The sequence below is a fragment of the Astyanax mexicanus genome, chromosome 24, assembly GCF_023375975.1.
Source record: "Astyanax mexicanus isolate ESR-SI-001 chromosome 24, AstMex3_surface, whole genome shotgun sequence".
NCBI classification, from domain to species: domain Eukaryota; kingdom Metazoa; phylum Chordata; class Actinopteri; order Characiformes; family Acestrorhamphidae; genus Astyanax; species Astyanax mexicanus.
Window position 1 is genome coordinate 25,167,876 of NC_064431.1, and position 22,417 is coordinate 25,190,292.

Genomic DNA, 22,417 nt, shown 5'->3' on the forward strand with positions numbered 1-22,417 from the left:
TAGAAATCTCAGAAGATCAAAAGTTTAATTATCTGTCTCATATTTACAACAGGTCCTGTCAGACAGACAGAAATACAGAACATCCGACAAATCAGCCTCATCAGACCTTTACACATACACACACAAACACTCTGCTCTCTGTTGTGTAGACACAAACATTTATACAAAGTCTGTGTTGAAATCATAAGCTTCATCATCATTCTGCTGTGCAGCCGGCAGGTCAAAGCTGACATGTGCTGGCGTGGCCTTTGCTTTCGTTCGCTTCCCTGTAATACATAAAAAAAAAAGCTATTACATCACACAGAAATACAGCACATATTTAAAGTGTGATTTCAATTGGCTAATTAGTCACAAAACAGGGTAATTAAAATATATAGATATCATACTTACGTGCATTTTTCTTCTGAGATGGTTTTGGAGTCTGTACCACTTCTGACTCAGGAGTCTCAATCTTAAGACCATAACAAAAAAAAAGGATGAATAAATCATAGTATATCACAAACATACCAACCTTGCTATTGCAATTCTAAGCTCTACATGAACAGTACTGCAAGATCAGAGTTGGATTATTATGTCATCAAAAATATATGTGACACAATAGACTCATCATGATAAACATGCAGATACTGAACAAACATGCACAGTTTCTGTTCAACCAAAAATGACTTAATTAATTAATATTTTTTTAACCTAAATAAATACATTAAATCCAATAAAAATAATTGAACAAAAAATAATTTATTATTTAAAGTTAGCCCAGTTTAATTGCTTGCACATACATACGTTTTACAGTGTAGGGTTCTTTTTAATATATAAAATAAACTAGTGCATCTCAAAAAAAAATGAGTATCAATGAAGTTATTTTATTTCAGTTTAAAATGTTAAACTTATATTATATAGATGTATTGCACACAGAGTGATCTATTTTAAGTGTTTATTTCTTTTATTATTCTTTATGTACTTTAATTATGGATTACAGCCAAAGATAATCTGAAAATCAGTATATTATATAAGACCAATTGGTACTTTTGGCAGTGTGGGCAGTGAGCCGATTTCTGCTGGAAAATGAAATCCACATCTCTATAAAAGTTGTCAGTAGAGGGAAGCATGAAGTGCTGTAAAATTTTCCAGGAAAAACACTCCACTGACTTTGAACTTCATAATAAAACACAGTGGATCAACCCCAGCAGATGACATGTCTCTCCAAACCATCACAGATTGTAGAAACTTCACACTAGACCTCGAGCAGTCTCTCCACTCTTCCTCCAGACTCTGATCCCTTGATTTCCAAATGAAATGTAACTTGTACTCATGGTCAGTAATGGTTTGGAGAAACATGTCATCTGCTGGTGTTGGTCCACTGTGTTTTATTATCAAGTCTAAAGTCAGCAGTGTTTTCCCCAAAAGTCTTTTATGTTGATGCAGATTTCATTGTCCATCAAGACATAAGACCAAATGGTCTTATATAATATTCCAATTTTCTGCGACACTGATTTTTGGGTTTTCATTGGCTGCAAGTCGTAATCATCAACAATAAAGGAAATAAACACCTAAAATAGATCTCTGTGTGTAGTACATCTACATAATGAGTTTCACATTTTGAACTGAATTACTGAAATAAAGTAACTATTTAATGATATTCTATTTTTTTTTTAGATGCATTAGGATCTTGAAGGATATTCTCTCTGCATTAACGAAACAGCCTGAAATAGAAAGGTTCATCACAGTGCATATGGTAAATTTCTACTGTACCTCCTCAGCATCCTCAGTTTCCTCAAGATTCTCTGTCTGCTCCTCCTCCTTCTTCTCCTCCTCCTCTACTGCAGGCTTTACTGCTGGTAGCTCACAGACACTCAGAATACCATCAGTCATATTCTTCGAGTTGAAAGGAATGCTGCTCGCCTTGTTAGGGCATCGTATGCCTAGAAAATAAATAAAAATAAGAAATAACTGTAATAAATTATTTGATGATTCAGTCAAACTCAGGATCTTGTGTTGAGAACATGCTGTCAGTAAGAGGAGAGAAACATACATTTGATGATCTGCACGTTCGCCATGTTCATCTTATCCAAGTTCATGCCAGCCTGCATCTGTGCAACCAGATCTTCAGTGAGGTGTGGAGGCAGGCCCTGTCGCTCTGGTACTTTGGTATGGTAACTTAGTTTAGGTCTGAGAAAAACAGATACACACATCACTAACAGTTTAATTTTTATTTTTTTTAACAATGAACTGATATGTGCTGCCATTGGCAACATATATATGTGCCTCACCATTATGAGCAGTCCAACCATCAATCATTCAACCACTAAACTTTTCTACATTAGCCCTAAACATCTATACTGTGTTTTTATGCACCAAAAACATTTTTACTTGATTTTTTTTTTTTTTTGCATATGGTCCTTAGATTTCTTTAGCATGTTCCCTTACACAGGCAGTTTTCAGATTACTGTGTCTTTAAGACTAATCTATCTAAATGATCTCGGTTGTGACTTGCTTTTCTGTATGATAAGTGATTAAACAAGCAGTTCAAGCTAGGACTGCACGATATTGTAAAAAACAAACGATATATTGTGTTATGTAGAGAATTCAGGAATTAATACCCAAATCTAACATGATAACAATATTAATAATGCAATCTGTGCATTAATGATTGAAGTAATATAAAATGGTATTTGGTATATACCATCTTCAATGTAATACAAAATATGAAGTGTGATTTCTTTTTTGTATTAACAGCAAAAAATGCAATGTGACTACTGTGCTTGTACTATATATTGTGCAGCCCTAGTTCATGCTGATAAAAAATCCTATTACTGGTGTGTGGGTGGGAAGGGCTAAACTGTTACAGGCATTTTAATTGGACCACATTAAACGTATTATAAATGCTCAGATCCACCATTCACAACTATTACCACCCACTGTGCTATCCACTGTGTGGGTTAAGGCTTTCTATGACATACTCCCAATGCACCATTGACCCTGAGACTAAGATATGCACATCCTGCATACATCTGGATTGGGAAGATTGGGATATACTTGTATACTTGAAACAGACATTTATTTTCCAAATTAAATAAAGCAATGGGTTTTTTGAACGTCAGTGTTGGATTGAATGCAGACTCCATGGTACTGGTCAGATCAATCACTGTCATCATTGTTCAAAGAAACCCAAAAAGGTAAAATTGGTGAACACCTCACTTTGATTATGTTAATTTCACAAAAACATTTTTACAATATCAGATCATATAGTAGAGATAAAAAAAATAAACTGTACTAGAACTTAATCCCTGTCTGAGAAATCATTCATTAAAGTGACCAATGTGATGTACACAGATAGGATAGGGCTGGACAATACTTCAATATCAATATACAGTCTATTGCAACAGAAACTGTCTCAGTAATGACATGATTTTTAAACAGTACAGTACTTACTAGGGGTGCAAGAAAATATTGTTGAATCTAAGTAGCGCAATATTTGGTTTTGCAATACTGTATCTATTCCCAAAAACATGGTATAAACCTTCACTCACCCGGTCCAGTCATTGAGAAACACAGTTGCAGCCTGTTCTACGTTGGGCAGTGCACCTTTCTGCAGGAACCCACGCTTCTTGGCAAAAAGGGTTAAAAACTCCAGAGCGTTTCTGTAGTCTGGAACGGTGTACTCCAGCATGATCTGAAAGAGATACAAAGGTATCATAATTTAATCTAAATAATTAAATGAATGCATATGGCTAACATTTTAATAGGATACAATCCAGACAGTAGTCACATGATGTGCAAGCAGATCTACAGTAGGAATACTTACATCTTGTTGGTTGCAATGTTTCAGCAATGTTTGCACTGCCTCCAAAGGACTCGCCTCATTCTCCTCCACCTGTAGACTCCTCAAAACCAGCTTTTCTCCAGAACTGGATGGAGCTGCCACCATTGCTGGACTGTCAATCATCTTCACCTTCTTGGAGATATGCACTTCCTGCATACACCTGGATTGGGAAGATCATAACTAACTGTAATAACTGTATACTAAAACCAGTGCATTAGTTTTTTTATTTGTTTCCACCAAAATAAAAGCACTGGATTCTTTGAACGTCAGTGTTGGATTGAATGCAGACTCCATGGTCTTGGTCAGATCAATCATAGTCATCATTGTTCAAAGAAACCCAACAACGTCAAAATGGTGAAAACCTCACTTTGATCATGTTAATTTAACAAAAATATTTAATTATGCAACATCATATAGAAGAGCTACAATAAGCCAAGGCCAGGACTATACACCAGTCTGAATAGAAAGTCTTTACTGAACTAAAACTTAACTTTCTGAGAAATCAATCAAAGAACAGATAGTGCTGGTAAATAATTCAATCTCAATTTATACAGCTCTGGAAAATATTAAGAGACCACTTCAGTTTCTGAATCAGTTTATCTGATTTTGCCATTTATAGGTTTATGTTTGAATAAATTTACATTGTTGTTTTATTCTAAAACTACGGACAACATCTCTCCCAAATTCCAAATAAACTTTGTCATTTAGAGCATTTACTTTCAGAAAATTGGAAATGGCTGAGTGACAAAAAAAGATGCAGAGCTTTCAGACTTCAAATAACGCACAAAAAAAAAGTTCATATTCATAAAATGTTAAGAATTCAGAAATCACTATTTGGTGTAATAACCCTGGTTTTGAATCACAGTTTTCATGCATCTGGCATCATGTTCATCCTCCACCAGTCTTTCACATTGCTTTTGGATAACTTTATGTTACTCACTCAAGCAAAAATTCAAGCAGTTCAACTTGGTTTAAAGGCTTATGATCATCCATCTTCCTCTTGATAATATTCCAGAAGTTTTCAATTTAATAATATTATAGAAACTAATTATTTTTTAAGTGGTCTCATTTTTTTCCAGAGCTGTATATTGCAGTTTTTAAAAAGGGGTGTAAGAAGCTATCATCAAATCGAAGTATTGCAATATTTTGTTTTGCAATACTGTGTCGACTTACAAAATTAATTCAGATGTAAAGACTGGTGTCAGACAGTGGGTTATTTTGTGTTGTGTTTAAACACTGACCAGTAGACAACAGTGATGTACTCAGTCATAATATCCCATTAATTGGATTAGATAAAAAGTAACCTGTTCTTTTACTCAGACTTTATAAAGATAAGTTCTCCTAAAATTTGAGATTGGTGTTCAATACAGGGTGCTGCTGTCAGGTCAAACAGTTTAAGCCAAGCAGAAAAAGCAGAACACAAAAAGTTTCCACAGTCTGGCTACATCAGACCACTGAACCTTAATCACAATTATAGCCAATATAAACTCACTTTGTCAGTCCTCGCTGTACACCAGCATGGCATGCTCTGATGCCCTTCAGAGAGTTAATAATACTGCTTTTTCCCACACCAGGAAAACCTTTAAAAAAAAAAAAAAAAGTAGGAAAACAGAACCATTATATGATGAACTTCCTGAATAAAACCAATACAGAAAACATATAACTATGCATTTATATGAAAAAAGGAATATTATAATAAAAGAAATTCACATCACACTCAGAAAACTAAATGTAATAAAACATGTTTAAATCAAGCAGTCTTACCAACAACGCCAACTTTCAGCATGCTCTCACTTTCAAGCTTGTTGGACAAGTCTGAAAGGGTCTGCATTAAAGAATCACAACCAAACGAAGATGCTGCTCTGCTGAGGTCCACTTTTCCATTGGCTTTTTGCTTCTTCTCCATCTAGAACAACAGCAGGGTTAAAGGCATGGGCCTTTGCAAATATATAGATTTAAATAAAAAAAACATGTTAAAGAAATAAGGAAAAGCAAATTTTATAGGGGTTTAGCTTAGGAAGAACTTCAGCCTTGCAGTCCCACTAAAATGATACCTAAACCCTAACATTAGGAATAACTAGAAGATACATACCACAGTCTTATCCTGTATCCGCATGCATGCTTTGAAGACAAACGTTGGACACTCTTCTTTAAGATATTCAACCCACTTCTCTAAATTCTCTTTAGGAACAAGATCTAAAGGACGAAAAGAACACAGTCAGTAAGCAATCTTATCAACAGGACCCTATTTGAGTTAAAGATTATGGATGTTGTAGAGGTTACATACCTATCTTTGTCATCACAAACAGCAGTCTTTTCTTCCCCTCATGTTTCAGCACTGCCTCCTCTAGCTGAGGACAGCGGCAGCCCAAAGGATCCCTTGCATCCAGAACTTCTATTATAACATCTGATGCTTCGATGACCTGAAGAGGACATGAAGCATAATGCAGTTATGAGTATAAGCTGAAAATGCAGTCTGACGAACAGCTTAAAGCCAACACCGACACAAACTTTCCCTTTTCACCAAGAGATATTTGGTGTCCAAGGTTTGATTTGGAGTGCTGCACTTGCTGTAGGTCCAAATGTTTGTAGACATCTGATCCTCATAAAGTTACAAATATGGAGTTTTGTCTTTTTTTCTCCAGGAACAACCCTGACTCTACTAGTAAGTCTGTACACTAGGTGTTGGAACATTGCTGTGCAGACTATAGCTAATAAAAAAATAGCTGCAACCACCTACAGTGTTCATACACGTTTTAACCAATATATTTCAATGATTTTTTTCATGACTTTTCCATGCCTTGGAAATTTTCAAGACCATACGATTTTTAAAACATGCAGACATGGACAGTAAAAATAAAAATCAACTAGCACTATAACTTTCAAAACTTTTTTTTCCCAAAACATGTCTGGTAATCCTGGTCTGGAAATTGCTATTTTCAGATTCCTTGACTTTTCCAGGTTTTTCATGACCGTACAAACCCTGCACCTAGAAGTTTAAGCACAGATCATGTCTGTACTGTTTTTGGTCTCTGTACCGTGTACAGTGCATTGTATTACAAACTAATGATTAACCAATACTAAAATTGACACATTTTTATAATAAACTTCTTCAATCAACTAATAGTTGCATCCCTAATGGTTATCAGATTGTCTTACAGAAGTGTTTTACCTTATTCAGCTCCTTGCATCTGAACACCTTGTTGCTTTTCTCCTTGGCGACAGCTGCCCTAGCTTGCCTCTGAGCCTTTACCTTCTCCTCCTAAAAGCAACGACATCTTTAGAGGCAAATACAGAAATACATTTTCTTTTTTTCCATTGTTTCAACCTCACATGCAATTCACCTTTTTAACTCTCTTTGACTTTGGCTCCTCAGCACCACTGACGCCATCTTTGGCCGCCTTTCTCTTCTCTGCTCGCTCCTTCTGCTTGGCTAGTCTGTTCTTTTCCTTCAGCTCTTCAAGCTGTGGAACAGATATAACAGAATTACTTAGCTCTGCAAATTTTTAACCCATAAAACAAAGCAGACGGACTTAGCATGTAATTTCGTAGGACCTCCTGTTTCCTCTGCTCTGCTTCTCTAAGGACCTCTTCCTTAAATGGAGCACTGTTTGGTACTTCAATGTCCTTCTTGAGCTTTCTCTTGATTCCACTTTTCTTCGCCTCCTTCCGTAATTTTTTGTGGTGTTCCCGAACCTGGAATGGGTAAAACAAAGATAAATGTTAATGATTGTGCGCAATAGTATATCAAAAAATTACATATTTATATAAATATACAAAAAACACTTTGAAAGCTGTGTAATTAGCATTTGTATTGCTATTAACAGTATTTATATTTAATTATTTGTATACAGTTTAAATGCAGCACTAAACATTTTTGTTTTATGTATATAGATGTATATAGATTATGGGCAAAATTTTTATCAGAATTCACTGTTTTTTTTTTTTTTTTTAAATTGGTCGATACACTATACTCTGATAACAATATGAACATCAGCTCACAGATGCCTTGTGCTTATCGACATACCCTAGGATTGATGAGGGAGAGTGCCATCTACCCACCCAGAGGGAGCTAGGCCCATTGTGCTCTCTCAGGGCTCCGGCAGCTGATGGCAAGCTACATGACCAGAATTTAAACCAACCATGATCTCCCAATCACAGTGGCTAGACTTTAGACTGCTGGACCACTTGAGTATCCCTTGTAATGTAATGTTTTGTCATATTTTTTTTTGTGCCAGTAAGTGAAGACAGTCAACTAACGTTACTGTCTGATTCAGTGACCATGTGTGTCACACAGTTTGATCACAGCTGCAACTTTGTGACCAAACTGACAATATGGACCAGTTTAGAATGTACAGTATTGAGCTATATCCACTCAAAACTGTTTGTGTTACAACAGCAGTAAATAAACTATATGTTAACTAGGTTATTGATCTTTTATGTTTTAACTAGTTAACCTAGTTAACTAGCAACACAGCAAGTAGCTAAACAGCAAGCATATTTAAACTACGCAGGTTAAGCGTAAGATTTCTTACCTTTTTCTGAATTTTGAAGCGTTTAGCGCAGGATACGCGCTTGCTTCCCTTCTTTAACTCTAAAAGACAGAAAAGAAAAAAGAAAAATTAAGTTAGCTAACTAACGTTATTTAACCCTTTAATTTTCACAACACGCTGACTCCACAACGTCGGCTAGCCAGCTAACTAACCTATTAACTAAGTTCCATAACAGCTAACCTACACATTTAGCTAAATACCCAATTAATAAATTAAAAATTCAAATTAAAGAACGATTAGTTAGTTAACCTAGTTATAATTTTCACAACACGCTGACTCAACAACGTCGGCAAGCTAGCCAGCTAGCTTAACTAAACTATTCGGTTAACAGTTCTAATTATAACAACTAACCTACCAACACATTTAGCTAACTTAATACCTTAACTAGCTATTACCTAACTACAGATATATGTTTAAAAAAAATGAGGAAAATATAGCTTAGTTAGCTTGTTAGTAACGCTATATTTTTTACAACACGCTGCCTCACGTTGAGACAGCGTGTTGTAAAAATATAGCGTCTATGCTAAGCTAACGTGGCTATAAGTTAAGTAAAGCTAGCGCACACAACTAACTACGTACATATTTCAAGTTTAACTGGCCTAAACCATATGATAAAGAGTTAACTATATCTCTATTTCCCGCTGTAATTGTTAATAAACGCGTTTTTAAAGCGGTTATCGTGACTCACTCGGTCGCTTCATGGCTCTCTCTCGGCGGCTGCTGCTGCTGTTCGCACACGTGCACTGAAACCAATGGAGCAGCGCGTGCAGCGAGCGCGCGCACGGTTTCCGTTTCCGCCGTCTGAACCGAAATGGTTAATTTTTTCTCTCCATCTAATAAATTCACTCTGCTTATTATTCCAAATGCCTCCAACCGCCCGCAAACACCACACACAGGCCCGGACTCAACGCTGAGGTAAGGCTCACCCGCCAAGCGCCGTTTTCCTCCAGCGGTGCTGGTAGATAGTTTATCAGCTCAGCGGGCGAGGCAGCAGGACGGCGCCGGGAGAGGAGGCGAGCATCCCGGCTACAGCTAGCTACAGGCTCCGGCCGGCGCGCCTTTGTGTTTGTGGAGCGGAGCCGCTGCTGAAGCTGCTGCTGCTGAAGCTGCTGTCATCCATCCATTCACACCAGCACTGTAATAATCCTGCCCTGGACTATAACACTCCACGCAGCCCGGGCTGTGAGATATTCCTCTCATCTTAAATAAGGAGTTGTGCATTAAGTGTTGAAATTAATCTACATTTTTTTTTATATAAAAACAGATTCCTGAGCTTTGATTTATTCCACACTGTGGAACAATAGAGTGCAGGGTATTATATTAAGCTAGTGAACCCAAATCAAACAATACAGTGTCTATGTTATAAACACATGTTTATAGCTAAATATTATTATTTCCCACCTGTTTTTTCATGATTTGTTGTGAAATCTGTTGTGACACTGCTCCCCATAAACCAGAAACCACTGGACTGACTGGTTGTTGACTGGACGTCTGCTGGGACCAATATAAAAGAGTAGATGATTCAGGTGGTGCTTGGTTTAAAAAACGGTGGTGATATTTTAATTAAAATACTGTATATTGAGTTAAACCTTGGTTCCAGGCTGCTTTTAATTAATTAATTTTTACAGTATAAACCTTTTTTATACTGAAGAAGAAAAAAGTAAAATTATGGAAATACATAAAATAAAGGCATTATCCCATCTACTGTACATAACCGCTAACTGATAATATAATAAGTCAAGCAATAAAAATATTATTAGCAAATGTTACCATGTGGAAGTCAATTTGGGCTTAAAGAAGTGTTTTTATACACTGACTGGCCACCTAGATTTAACTGAGCAAATGATCAGCAAATGAGGTTGCTGCACTTGGTCAGGTTTAGGTTTAGCAACAGTATGTGCTGAAAGAATGAGGTCAGCTGACTACCTGAATATAGACCAGGTTATTCCATCAATTGATTTTTTCTTCCCTGATGGCACAGGCATATTCAGAGATAACAATGCCAGCAATTCACGAGGCTGGAATTGTGAAAGAGTTTCAGGTTCAGGGAGCATGAGATCATCATTTTCACACATGGATTGAGAGAGTTCACCACAGAGTCCAGATCTTAACCTCATTAAGAATCTTTGGGCTGTGCTGGATGGAGAAGAATTTGTGCAGCAGTCAGACTCTACCATCGTCAATGCTGCTGCAAGATCTTGGTGAAAAAGTACTGGATTGAAATAATTTTGGGACGTTGCAGAAGCTTATCAAAACAATACCACAGTGAATGTGTGCCGCAATCAAAGCTGAAGGCGGTCCAACCAAATTTTAGAGTATGGGCTGCATCCTATATTGGTGCCATGCTGGAATTCACTGAGCTCCCGAGAGGCCAATTCTTTCATGCTATTGCTTGCATTGACTTGGGGGGCAAATACAAGCCTGGAGTTCATGAAAACCATTAACCTGTTAGCACTATGCCTAATGCCATGCGTAGAAAAGATGGATATTGGTTGACGGGGTTGTGGCTTCGATTCCTGGGTTTGGCAAGCTGCTTTTTCCTCATATATATTGTATATTGTATTGTACATTTATTAACTACCCAAATGTACCTCCCAAAGCTAAAAAGTTTATTGTAAAAGACATTCAGAGTGATTTAATGTGAAACTAACTATATTAACTATATTATAGAATTATCAGTTAACCTCTATGCCTTCTAAATTTTATATATGATGTTGAAAATGGTAGAACTGTGGGAGAATGTTTAGCCTATCAATAACTATTGATAAAGTACTCTGAATAGCCATTTAATTCAGCAAATTTATAAAAAAAATCTGTAAAATAACCCATAAGATTTAAAATCTATATATTTTTCCTTAAGGCACCTCGGCAATGGGATCTAAGCGGAGGCGGGCCACCTCCCCGTCCAGCAGTATCAGTGGTGGTGATTTTGAGGACAGCCAGCCAGCCTCCATGCCTTCCACCAGTCGCAAGAGAAGGAGAATCACAAACATCCCCACTGTTGATCCTGTGAGTCTTTCTTGTTATCATTTTTTTTGCAGTGTTTCAGTTCTTTTCTTTATATTATCTATTTTCTTTAACATTTGCTGTTTTATTTAAGTACATATGTAGACTACAATAACTTAAAGAATTAAACAGTACCAACTACACCAACCTCTCTTTCTCTCTCTCTGACCCCAAAGATTGCAGTGTGCCATGAACTCTACAACACAATAAGAGACTATAAGGATGACCAGGGCAGGATGCTCTGTGAGCTCTTTATTAGAGCACCAAAGAGAAGGTGAGCTTATTACTGCAATGTTCATTATTATTATTATTATTATTATTATTATTTTTTTTTTTTTAAGGGGAAGTAGAAGAAGAAGGTTCAACATTCTTTTGCAAGATTTCCATGTAAAAATGTATGTGGTTGTGTATTTGATTCCAAGGACTTTGGGCCGTTTTGTTATACTCCAAAGTGTCTGAAATGTACTGGATGTATTTACAAAAGGAATTTATCCGTTTTGTTTTCTCCTCTGAAAGGAATCAGCCGGATTACTATGATGTGGTGTCTCAGCCTATTGATATGATGAAAATACAGCAGAAGCTGAAGATGGAGGAGTACGATGACGTAGAGCAGCTCACCGTTGATTTCCAGCTACTCTTCAACAACGCCAAGAGCTACTATAAGGTATGCCACACTTAACTTTTTAAAAAGGCAAGGGGGGTATAACGATGCTAAAAGAGCTTCTAGGTTTGCTATTTTCCAAAAAAGTAGAGTTGTGTGAAAATGAATGGAAAGGAATTAACATCCGACAGGTTTTAATACTTTGACTACCGACAGTAAAAATCAAAACAAACCATCTTATGACTGTGTTTTGATAAGAAACTGAGTTGACAGAACCTTTTTTGTGGAATTGTGTTGATAGCCATTTACAGACAGACCTAAATGGCTTTATATTGTTTGTTATGTGTTTAATATCTGCTTTGGTTAATCAGTACTTTATATTAAATTAGATGGGCTGCTGGTAGATTTGAAAAAAAACATTTGTTCAGAAAGATAAGATAAGATAATTTTTAATTACCGTAGTCCCATGTTACAGCAGCAAAGTGATAGCAAAGTACACTTAAGCAGAGCAATAGTATTAGCAAAATAAACTATTATAAATAACAATAAGAAGCTTGAGTTAAAATCTAGAGTTCTTTCAAACTAGCTAAAAACATATAAACTACTTTTTAACAAAAAAAGTCTTTTTACACAATTAATCATTAAGTAAGTTTGAATTTGTTATAGTGTTATATTTTATTTCTCATGCATAAACTCACAGCTACATGGTTTACATGTTTTTTTTAGGTTGCCAAAACCTATAAGAATAGTTTTTAACATCTATTTTTAATAGACTCCCTCCTTAATATGTCAATTTTTTCAAAGGTAAATATGCTTTGTTTGTGTAAACTGCAGTAAAACCTCTTTAACCTTTCTGTCCAGCCTGATAGTCCAGAATACCGAGCTGCATCGAAGTTATGGGATCTCTACATTCGCACCAAGAATGAGTTTGTGCAGCGAGGAGACTATGAAGATGATGATGATGATGGTGACGACACACATGACAATACTGGAGGCTCATTGGAGGATGAGGTGAATAGATTGCATTTTGATTGCATTTTTACACACAGCAACACAACGAATAGATCAGATCTTTACTGAACGTACATAATCTTCTTTAATGTGGGGAGAAGTCTAACTTGCTTGTGTGTGCGTTTGTGCTCTTCCTCAGCCTGCATCCAGTCTTAGAGAGGTGTTGGAGCAGCTGCTGGACACAGTGTTGACCTTCACTGAACACGGACGTCTAATCAGCGAACTCTTCCAGAGACTTCCTTCTAAATTAGTAAGAGATATTATAGCTATGGTTAGGTATAGTGTTTTCACTCGCATTTCATAGTGGCAAATCCTAAATTCCTCTATATTTTGCTTTATTTTATTTATTTCTTTTCTACAGCAATACCCTGATTATTTTGCTATTATCAAGGAGCCAATAGACCTGAAGGCCATTGCTCAAAGAATACAGGTATCTGTAATATATTTTACATACACATGAACATACTGACACACGGTCTAATGCAGGGTGTTCTCTGGATTGATGGCTGGATGGTTGGTTGGTTAGTTGGATGGATGGTTGGTTAGTTGGATGGTTGGATGGTTGGTTGGTTGGATGGATGGTTGGATGGTTGGTTGGTTGGTTAGTTGGATGGTTGGTTGGTTGGTTGGTTGGATGGATGGATGGATGGTTGGATGGTTGGTTGGTTGGATGGTTGGTTGGATGGTTGGTTGGTTAGTTGGATGAATGGTTGGTTGGTTGGTTAGTTGGATGGATGGTTGGTTGGTTGGTTGGATGGATGGTTGGTTGGTTGGTTGGATGGTTGGTTGAATGGTTGGTTGGTTGGTTGGTTGAATGGTTGGTTGGTTGGTAGGTTGGATGGATGGTTGGTTTGTTGGCTACATCCAGTACTTTTGGGATGAGTTAAGGAGTTGGGGGTGATAAGATGAGGTTGTGATTAATCATCAACCAACATCCTAACCAACAATCAAAACCTCAAAACAATGCAGAATCAAAAATCTAGAATATAGTCTTTTCTGGACACTAGAGACAGATACTCCAACCAAAGTAGGATAAAGTGTTACATATTACATTACAATATTATGTTAATTAAAGCATTGATTTTTTTTTCCTCCTAGATTGGCTACTATAAGAGTGTGAATCACATGGCCAAGGACATCGACCTCTTGGTCAAAAATGCAAAAACATACAACGAACCCGGATCACAGGTGTTTAAGGTAATTTGTTATAAAATAAAAAATGTGAATCGTAAGTATCAGTATCCGTGTTGCTCCATATTTTATTTTCTAAAATATTTTGACAAACCTGTTATCTTAAACCTACAGGATGCAAACACCATCAAGAAGGTCTTTGCGCAGAGGAAGATCGAGCTTGAGCATACTGAGCCTATTAAATCCAGCATCCGAATCAGGTTAGTTAGTTCTCTCAACCAATCAGCTGAGCCCTTGTTGTTTTTGTACAGCATGTAACAAAGAAATCAAAACTGGTTTGCTTAGTAGCAGGAATTAGCAGCAATTTCCTAACACATAATGTGTTTGAATTTGTGGGCGGAGTTTGTTGAGCGCTTGTTGAATTCAAATATAAAAAATCATTCTGCAGAATCGTATACAGCACCTTTAATGTGAACAGTAGCTAAAAGTAGGTTTTGTACTTAGTAGGGCTGCACAATATATTGTCTAAGCATCGTCATCACAATGTGTGCATGCGCAATAGTCACATCGCAGGCAATTAAATCAAACACGTCATGTAGCAATGTTTTGATTCTTGACACAAGAAGTAGGTACGCAGCGATGTCTCTGTGTCTGTGTGACTGACAGGCTGCTGCTGCCTGAGAAGTGCGAGGGGGAGCGATTTAAATGCCTGATTGAAGAGCCAATTACTGTTGTTTTGCTGTTTTCCTCGGGTTTTGAAAGCCTGGGGCTGACTCAGCTTTTGATCGGTCCGGATGCGAGACAGCGCGCGGGTGGGGGCGGGGCTGGTGACGCCATGGGCCCTGCATTGTTTAATATCGCGATATATATATAGTCGAAAGAAGAACATTTGCAATGTCATTTTTTTCAATATCGTGCGGCCCTAGTACACGACAGTGCTCCAATAAAATATACAAGTAGTCGTAAGATTCAGTATTTGTATTTTACATTGTATTTTACTCAGGAAAGAACAAATACACCAAATACAAATGTTACATTTCTAAATAAAAATAAATAAATACTATTCACTGTACGTTTTACTGTATTGTGTTGTCCTTTGTGTGTGAGTAGGAACAGAAGGGTAATACATGGAGACAGGCTCTCCTCTATCACCATGGCTTTACAGTACGGCTCAGAAAGTGATGAAGATGGCATCCTAACAGGTACATTTTATTAATTTAGTATTTGTATTTTAATACTACCTCACAGTACAAAAATCAGATACATTAAAGATCAAGTGAAGTCAATCAGCTTGTCAAGACATGAGAGTGGCAAAGACTCAAAACATGATTTATCTTAAAACAGTCAATCTGGATTCATAAAAAGGACTAGATATTTAATGCCTGTTTGCCATCAGCAGCCGGAGTCTGAGAGAGCAACAACTGTGATGCTCCTATTGTGATGCTGCCTGGCAAAGGTGTCTGTTGGCTGATGTATCGAAGCTGGGGATCCAGCTCTTTCCTCTGAGCACATTGGCTGCCTAGCGATGCTGCATTGGCAGCAGGTCAAAATCCACTCCACATGTATCGAAGGAGGCTGCTCTTGTTCACACCCTAGTAGTGCCTGAAGCACTGTAAGTAAAATGAAACCAACTTCTCTCCTTGTTCCAGGCTCGGTGCATTATGACGAAGGGGAATCAGAGGCAGAGAGCATCCACTCCAACATGGACATGTCCAATCCCATCTTCCAGATGTACGAGGCTGTGCGAGGGGGTAGAAACAGCCAGGGCCAGCTCATAGCTGAGCCTTTCTTTCAGCTGCCCTCTAGAAAAGACTACCCTGACTACTATCAGCAGATCAACCAACCCCTCTCCCTGCAGCAGATCCGGTATGGGCAACCATATTCATAACCGTTCATAATCATAGCGGATATTACAGTAATTATTTACAGAGTTTGATAGGAAATAATAGGCAAATTAATTGTAAAATGGTTTTAAAGTAGAACATTTAAAAAATGTTGCCTATTCTTTTTTTATTTCTAAATGTTTGTAAAAAAATTTGGAATACATTTTGGAGTAGATGTGTAGAAGATCTTAAAATCTTTTATTAGGAATCTTCATTATTTTTTTATATATATTATGATTATATTATATTCAGCTCTGGAAATAATTAAGAGACCACTTCAGTTTTTGAATCAGTTTCTCTGATTTTGCTATTTATAGGTATATTTTTGAGTAAAATGAACATTGCTGTTTTATTCTATAGACTACGGACAACATTTCTCCCAAATTCCAAATAAAAATATTGTAAATTAAATCATTTATTTGCAGACAATGAGAAAAGGCTGAAATAACAAAAAGATGCAGAGCTTTCAGACCTCAAATAATGCAAAGAGAACAAGTTTATTTTCATAAAGTTTTAAGAGTTTGGAAATCAGTATTTGGTGGAATAACCCTGTTTTTTAGTCACAGTTTTCGTGCACCTGGCATGTTCTCCTCCACCAGTCTTACACACTGCATTTGGATAACTTTATGCCACTCCTGGTGCAACAATTCAAGCAGTTCAGCTTGGTTTGATGGCTTGTGGCCATCCGTCTTCCTCTTGATTATATTCCAGAGGTTTTCAATTTGGTAAAATCAAAGGAAAACATATTTTTTAAGTGGTCTCTATTTGTTTTTCAGAGCTGTATATTATGATTATATTATATATAATTATTTAAAATGTACTGTCTTGTCTTCCGCCAGAGATAAAATGAAGAATAATGAATATGAGAGTGTGGAGCAGATGGACTCTGATCTGAACCTGATGTTCGAGAATGCAAAGCGCTGTAACGTTCCCCACTCCCACATCTACAAACGGGCTCTGAAACTACAGCACGTTCTCCAGGTACACTCCCTCAACTCTGTTTCACATTAACCTACCATAATCCACATTTTTAGATACCATCTATAAGTTAGACAAGTTAACCAGTTAACCAGTTTTCAGTTTTTTTATTGTGTGTTTTATTGTGTGTGTGTGTGTGTGTGTCTGTGTGTGTGTTTTCAGCTAAAGAGGAAGGAGTTGTTGAGGAGAGAGGATGAGGATGGGGACAGTATGCTATCCTCTACTCTGTCGGACGGTGGCAGCATCAAACGCAAGAGGTAAAATCTTTCAAATCACTTAATAGCTCAGTTATAAAGCTAATATTAATATGTGAATCTGCATTTTGTATATTTGAATTACATTTATTTTGCGTAAACATTAAAATATTTAATGTTGAAATAAAAAGTATTTTTTTCCGTTGTAAAATTTGCAGTTAAAAAAATACAGTATATTTCAGCTTTTAAGTCTTATACTAAATTAGCTATGCGTGAGTGATCATCATGTATACATTCTTTAAAAATGGTTCTTAGCAGGTTCTTTAATAAAAGCATTGATTTAAGAACATAATAATATACCTTCTAGATAGTACTGAAAAAAAATTTTTTGGGGTCTTTTTGATGCTGTGTAAAACCAGATGTAGTGTAAGTAGTTCCTAAAAAACAACTCTAGAAAGAATTCTAGAAGGATATTTAAGTGCTTATAAATAACTTTCTAAATCTTTCTTTTCTGGAATTATCCATCAGTCATAAGAAGAACACCAAGAAGAACCGTATGAAGGCTCTGTACCTGGCTGTGACCGAGGCTCGAGAGTTAGGCTCTGGTCGGAGACTGTGTGACTTATTTATGGTTAAACCCTCCAAGAAAGACTATCCAGACTATTATAAAATCATACTGGAGCCCATGGACCTGCGCACTATAGACCACAACATCCGGGCAGACCGATACCATAACGAGGACGCCATGGTGGAGGATATGAAGCTGATGTTCCGTAATGCCAGACACTTCAATGAAGAGGGCTCACAGGTGGGTTACTGATGACATGGAACAAGGCAGTGGAAGCTAAATCTGTGGTAAATTAAATATGTGGTAAGATGGGGTACATTTTTGGAGATCAGAGCAATGGAAGCTTTGTATAGCTTAGTTCAGTATAGCAGTTTTTTTATTAATACATGCTTAGTGTTCTAGTGTTTACCAGAGATGGCATATCATTATTCTGATTACTATACTGTAACAGTGTATATACTACCCTATATTTCCTATACTACCATACACTCCATATTTTACCCTTTACTACCCCACAATCCCTATTTTACCCTATGATGCCCTTTATTTCCTATATTACCCAATTCTACCCTATACTACCCTACATTCCTTATACTCCCTGTATTGCCCTACATTCTCTATACTACCCTATACTCTGTATACTACCCTATACTTTCCTACACTGCCCAACAATTCATATACTACCCTACATTCCCTATACTACCCTGTACTCCCTGTATTATCCTACACTCTTATACTATCCTACATTTTCAATACTACCCTATACTCTGTATACTACCCTATACTTTTCTATACTCCCCAACAATCCATTCACTACCCTACATTCCCTATACTAACCTATATTCCTTATATTCCCTATATTGCCCAACATTTCCTATATTCCCTATACTACCCTATACTTTCCTATACTGCCAACAATTCCTATACTGCCCTACATTCCCTAGACTACCCTATACCCCGTATACTACCCTGTACTTTCCTATACTGCCCAATAATCCATATACTACCCTACATTCCCTCTACTACCCTATATACCTTATATCCCCTATATTGCCCTACATTCCCTATACTTTCCTATACTGTCCAACAGTCCCTATACTTTACTATACTGCCCAACAATCCTTATACTACCCTACATTCCCTCTACCTCCTACACTAATCTATATTCCCTATAATACATATTCTACACTACATTGAATTTAATGATGAATTGAATTTTTTTCCTGCTGAAATCAGGAAAACTTCTTATTCTGTGACTTAAGACGATGGTGTGTTGTGTAGTCAAATAGACGTATAAGGGATTAACATATTGGTTAGCTTGTGATAATGGTAATGCAGCAGTTACGATACCCAGTATAATCTTTTATAGTTAGTGTGCACTATATAAGACAGCAAGCTCATGTGACGTTTTGACTGCAGGTGTATAATGATGCGAACACTCTGGAGAAGGTTCTGAAGGAGAAAAAGAGAGAACTCGGGCCTGCGCCGGACGACGATGACATTATCGCACCAAAACTCAAAATAAGTATGTCACTTTCACAAGCAAACTAAAAAATGGCTTCTGTAGCTTCTTTATTTTCCAAGATAGATTGAAGACAGTACGTGTTCTTCCAGCTGAAGAAGGTACATGCCACCATCATCAGTTTCTTAGGCAGGTTTCTCCCTATCAGATTGAGGAAAGCTAGACTCTACTCTGCTACTTTTCAAAGCAGAATAAGAAAGAATTAACCATTAAACCGCAGACAGAGCATTTTGTGTATATTTTAACAGAACATTTTTAATTTGTTAAGAATTAATTATATTTATGCTGCATTCGAGTGCTGATCAGAAGATTGTATGTATATCCCACTAGAAAGTATAACACTCTATACTGGTGCATTTTTAGAAGATTGACTAAGCATAATTAAATTAACCAAGCAAGATCTATAGCATAATTAAAGACATTGAATAGTTGATAATCACTGTGAAATATCAAATATTAATCAAAATAATATCAGCAATAAACAATAATATTTAAAAGCAGAGTTTACTATGATACTGTGATTCTGTGGTATTGATTAGTAAGTCAAATTGAGGGTGAGTCTTAGGGAGTTTAGAGCTTCTATGTTTAAATAAAACCATGATATTTGATCAATATGATACGATACAAATGAATCAACATAATATATCACAATATTGACATATTATCCCACCCCTAGTAGGCGCAACAAGCATATCTGAAGCTCCATTACATTGTGAATTCAGTACAAACCTGAAAAAGCAAACCTTGGACACAAAACAAGCCTTGACTGATTATTCAACTGTATTTAGAATATACTGATAATTGTACACTAGGGGTGGGCAATATTATATCGTATACAATATATCGTGACACAGAAATATCATGATATTAAAAATCCATATCGTGATAATAGGGCTGTTCTGTCTTAACAGTAGTCTATTATTATTTACTGTGAAGCTTTAGGTGTATTTATTGTATAATTGTTTTTGTTTGCAGTTTATATGCATGCACTAAATATTCTGCAATATTATTTGCTGCATTATATTATTTTATGCTATATTATTTATTTTGCCACATTATGATTATTCTGTTATACTATTATACTATATTCTCGAAATAAATGAATTATTTTAGTTTTCCTATATTGCCAAGTATATCGTTATCGCAAAAATACCCTAAAATATCTTGATATTATTTTAGAGCTATATCGCCCCCCTTTATTGTACACATTCTTTATAAAATTATATATTTTTTAATATCCTATGTAATGACAGGAAAGAGTGGCATCTCCCCAAAGAAGTCCAAGTACCTGACCCCTCTGCAGCAGAAGCTGAACGAGCTCTACGAGGCGGTGAAGAACTACACGGATAAGCGCGGCCGTCGCCTCAGCACCATCTTCCTCCGCCTCCCGTCCCGAGCCGAGCTCCCCGACTACTACGTGGCCATCAAGAGGCCCATCGACATGGAGCGGGTCAAAAGCCACATGCTGGCCAACAAGTACCAGGATGTTGACGCTTTGGTGGAAGACCTGGTGATGATGTTCAACAACGCCTGCACCTACAACGAGCCCGAATCGCTCATCTACAAAGACGCACTGGTGCTCCACAAGGTCCTTCTGGAGACCCGGAGGGACTTGGAGGGAGGAGACGACGCCCACGTCCCAGACGTCCCCCGCCTCATCCAGGACCTGATTCGCAGTCTCTTCGTGTCCGTGCTGGGTCACCAGGACGACGAGGGACGCTGCTACAGCGACTCGTTGGCGGAGATTTCAGCAGAGGACCCGGCCCATCCCGAACGGCCCCCGCTCAACTTCGAAATCATACGGGCCAACGTGGATAAAGGACGATACAAGCGGCTGGACGTCTTCCAGGACCACATGTACGAAGTGCTGGAGAAGGCCAGGCGAATGCACAGGTAAGAGCATGTATTGATACTAAAGTTCTAATGTTTTGGAAGGTGCTGGGAGCTGGCATGTTTAAAGCCACTAAAAAAGGCCGTTCAAATATACAGTGTACACTAAAATTCAGAAGTTTAGAATTACTTGATTTATTTTTAGTTCTACTACTTTCTCATTATTATTGTGAGAAAGTTGTCTATAGTTTATAGAATAAAACAGTGTACAATTTTACTCAAACATAAGTAGCTAAAACTATAAGTAGCAAAATCAGAGAAACTCTGATTTTCATAAACTGAAGTGGTCTCTTATTTTTTTCCAGAGCTTTATATATACATACATTGTGGGGTTGAATATGTTAAACTAGAAGTATTTTAGATTTTCTCTATTGAATATTTAAAAAATTGCTATTAAAGGTAATAATAACAAAATAATATAGTAAAAATATGTATTTACGTATAATAATTAATCTGCCTTGAGATAATCACTATTAAAACATATTTATTTATGAATTCTGGATATAATTCTTCATTTTACATTTTTTTTAATTTGCAATTTATAAATTAGGGCTCCGTTTTTTTTATTCTGAACAGATCTAAAAAAAATCTGAATAATAAAAAAAGAAGTGTTTAGTAGATTTTTAATAGTATTTGAAATTCTACATTATTATTATACAAATTGGTTTTGTATAATTTGAAAACTAAACATCAAATAATTGGTATTGTTTTGTCTTATCATTTGTTTGAAGGTGACTAGAATTGTGATGCAGAATTGAATTGAGTTTTTATGAGTATTATTGTATTTAATGTATATTAATGTGTACTATATGCAATATTAAATCATAAGTTATTAATCAGTTATTACTATAACATATGATTCTAAACTTTCCATACAGTATAGTTTTAATATTGGTGTAATTCTGCTTTCCTAGTTAGTGATTAAATGGTAGTTACTAATACTAATTTCTGTCATTTATGATCGTTCTTTGTGGTTTCTGCTACAGGACGGACTCTGAGATCTTTGAGGACGCAGTGGAGCTGCAGCAGTTCTTTATCCGGATCAGAGACGAGCTGTGTAAGAACGGAGAAATCCTGCTCACCCCGGCACTCAGCTACACCTCCAAACACCTGCACAGCGACGTGGAGAAGGAGAAGAAGGAGAAGCTGCCTAAAGAGTTCGAGGAGGACAAACAAAAGAGGGAGGAGGAGAAGAAGGGTATATTGGACAATGATTTTTCTTTTTTATTCATAATTAATGGAAAATCTACTCTAGTC

The 22,417-nt window shown here is 36.8% G+C and overlaps 2 protein-coding genes and 1 non-coding gene across 6 annotated transcripts in view; 1 reads left to right on the forward strand and 2 right to left on the reverse strand.

Moving 5' to 3' along the window:
* On the reverse strand, window positions 1-9,169 carry gnl3 (guanine nucleotide binding protein-like 3 (nucleolar)). Its single transcript, XM_022682784.2, has 15 exons — window positions 9,065-9,169; window positions 8,359-8,417; window positions 7,379-7,519; window positions 7,168-7,287; window positions 6,996-7,085; window positions 6,111-6,246; window positions 5,916-6,019; window positions 5,588-5,729; window positions 5,316-5,403; window positions 3,806-3,983; window positions 3,531-3,673; window positions 2,033-2,169; window positions 1,753-1,922; window positions 391-451; window positions 1-266 (listed from the first exon to the last, which is right to left on the reverse strand). The coding sequence occupies exons 1-15, from the start codon at window positions 9,075-9,077 to the stop codon at window positions 160-162; spliced, it is 1,689 nt and encodes a 562-aa protein (XP_022538505.2). The 5' UTR covers window positions 9,078-9,169; the 3' UTR covers window positions 1-159.
* Window positions 4,080-4,157, reverse strand: LOC125787595 (small nucleolar RNA SNORD69). The gene has a single exon (XR_007429444.1). It is a non-coding gene; the product is annotated as a small nucleolar RNA SNORD69 (small nucleolar RNA).
* Window positions 9,167-22,417, forward strand: part of pbrm1 (polybromo 1) — a 27,541-nt gene continuing 14,290 nt past the window's right edge. For all 4 annotated transcript variants that reach the window (XM_049471546.1, XM_049471548.1, XM_049471547.1 and 1 more), the window contains exons 1-17: window positions 9,167-9,291; window positions 11,237-11,385; window positions 11,559-11,656; window positions 11,899-12,046; window positions 12,845-12,994; window positions 13,134-13,244; window positions 13,356-13,424; window positions 14,093-14,191; window positions 14,300-14,385; window positions 15,236-15,327; window positions 15,775-15,991; window positions 16,848-16,989; window positions 17,149-17,243; window positions 17,709-17,988; window positions 19,168-19,273; window positions 20,524-21,163; window positions 22,147-22,358. In XM_049471546.1, the coding sequence (XP_049327503.1) occupies window positions 11,248-11,385; window positions 11,559-11,656; window positions 11,899-12,046; window positions 12,845-12,994; window positions 13,134-13,244; window positions 13,356-13,424; window positions 14,093-14,191; window positions 14,300-14,385; window positions 15,236-15,327; window positions 15,775-15,991; window positions 16,848-16,989; window positions 17,149-17,243; window positions 17,709-17,988; window positions 19,168-19,273; window positions 20,524-21,163; window positions 22,147-22,358 (2,683 nt within the window). In that variant the 5' untranslated portion in view covers window positions 9,167-9,291; window positions 11,237-11,247. The remainder of the gene's footprint in view (window positions 9,292-11,236; window positions 11,386-11,558; window positions 11,657-11,898; window positions 12,047-12,844; window positions 12,995-13,133; window positions 13,245-13,355; window positions 13,425-14,092; window positions 14,192-14,299; window positions 14,386-15,235; window positions 15,328-15,774; window positions 15,992-16,847; window positions 16,990-17,148; window positions 17,244-17,708; window positions 17,989-19,167; window positions 19,274-20,523; window positions 21,164-22,146; window positions 22,359-22,417) is intronic.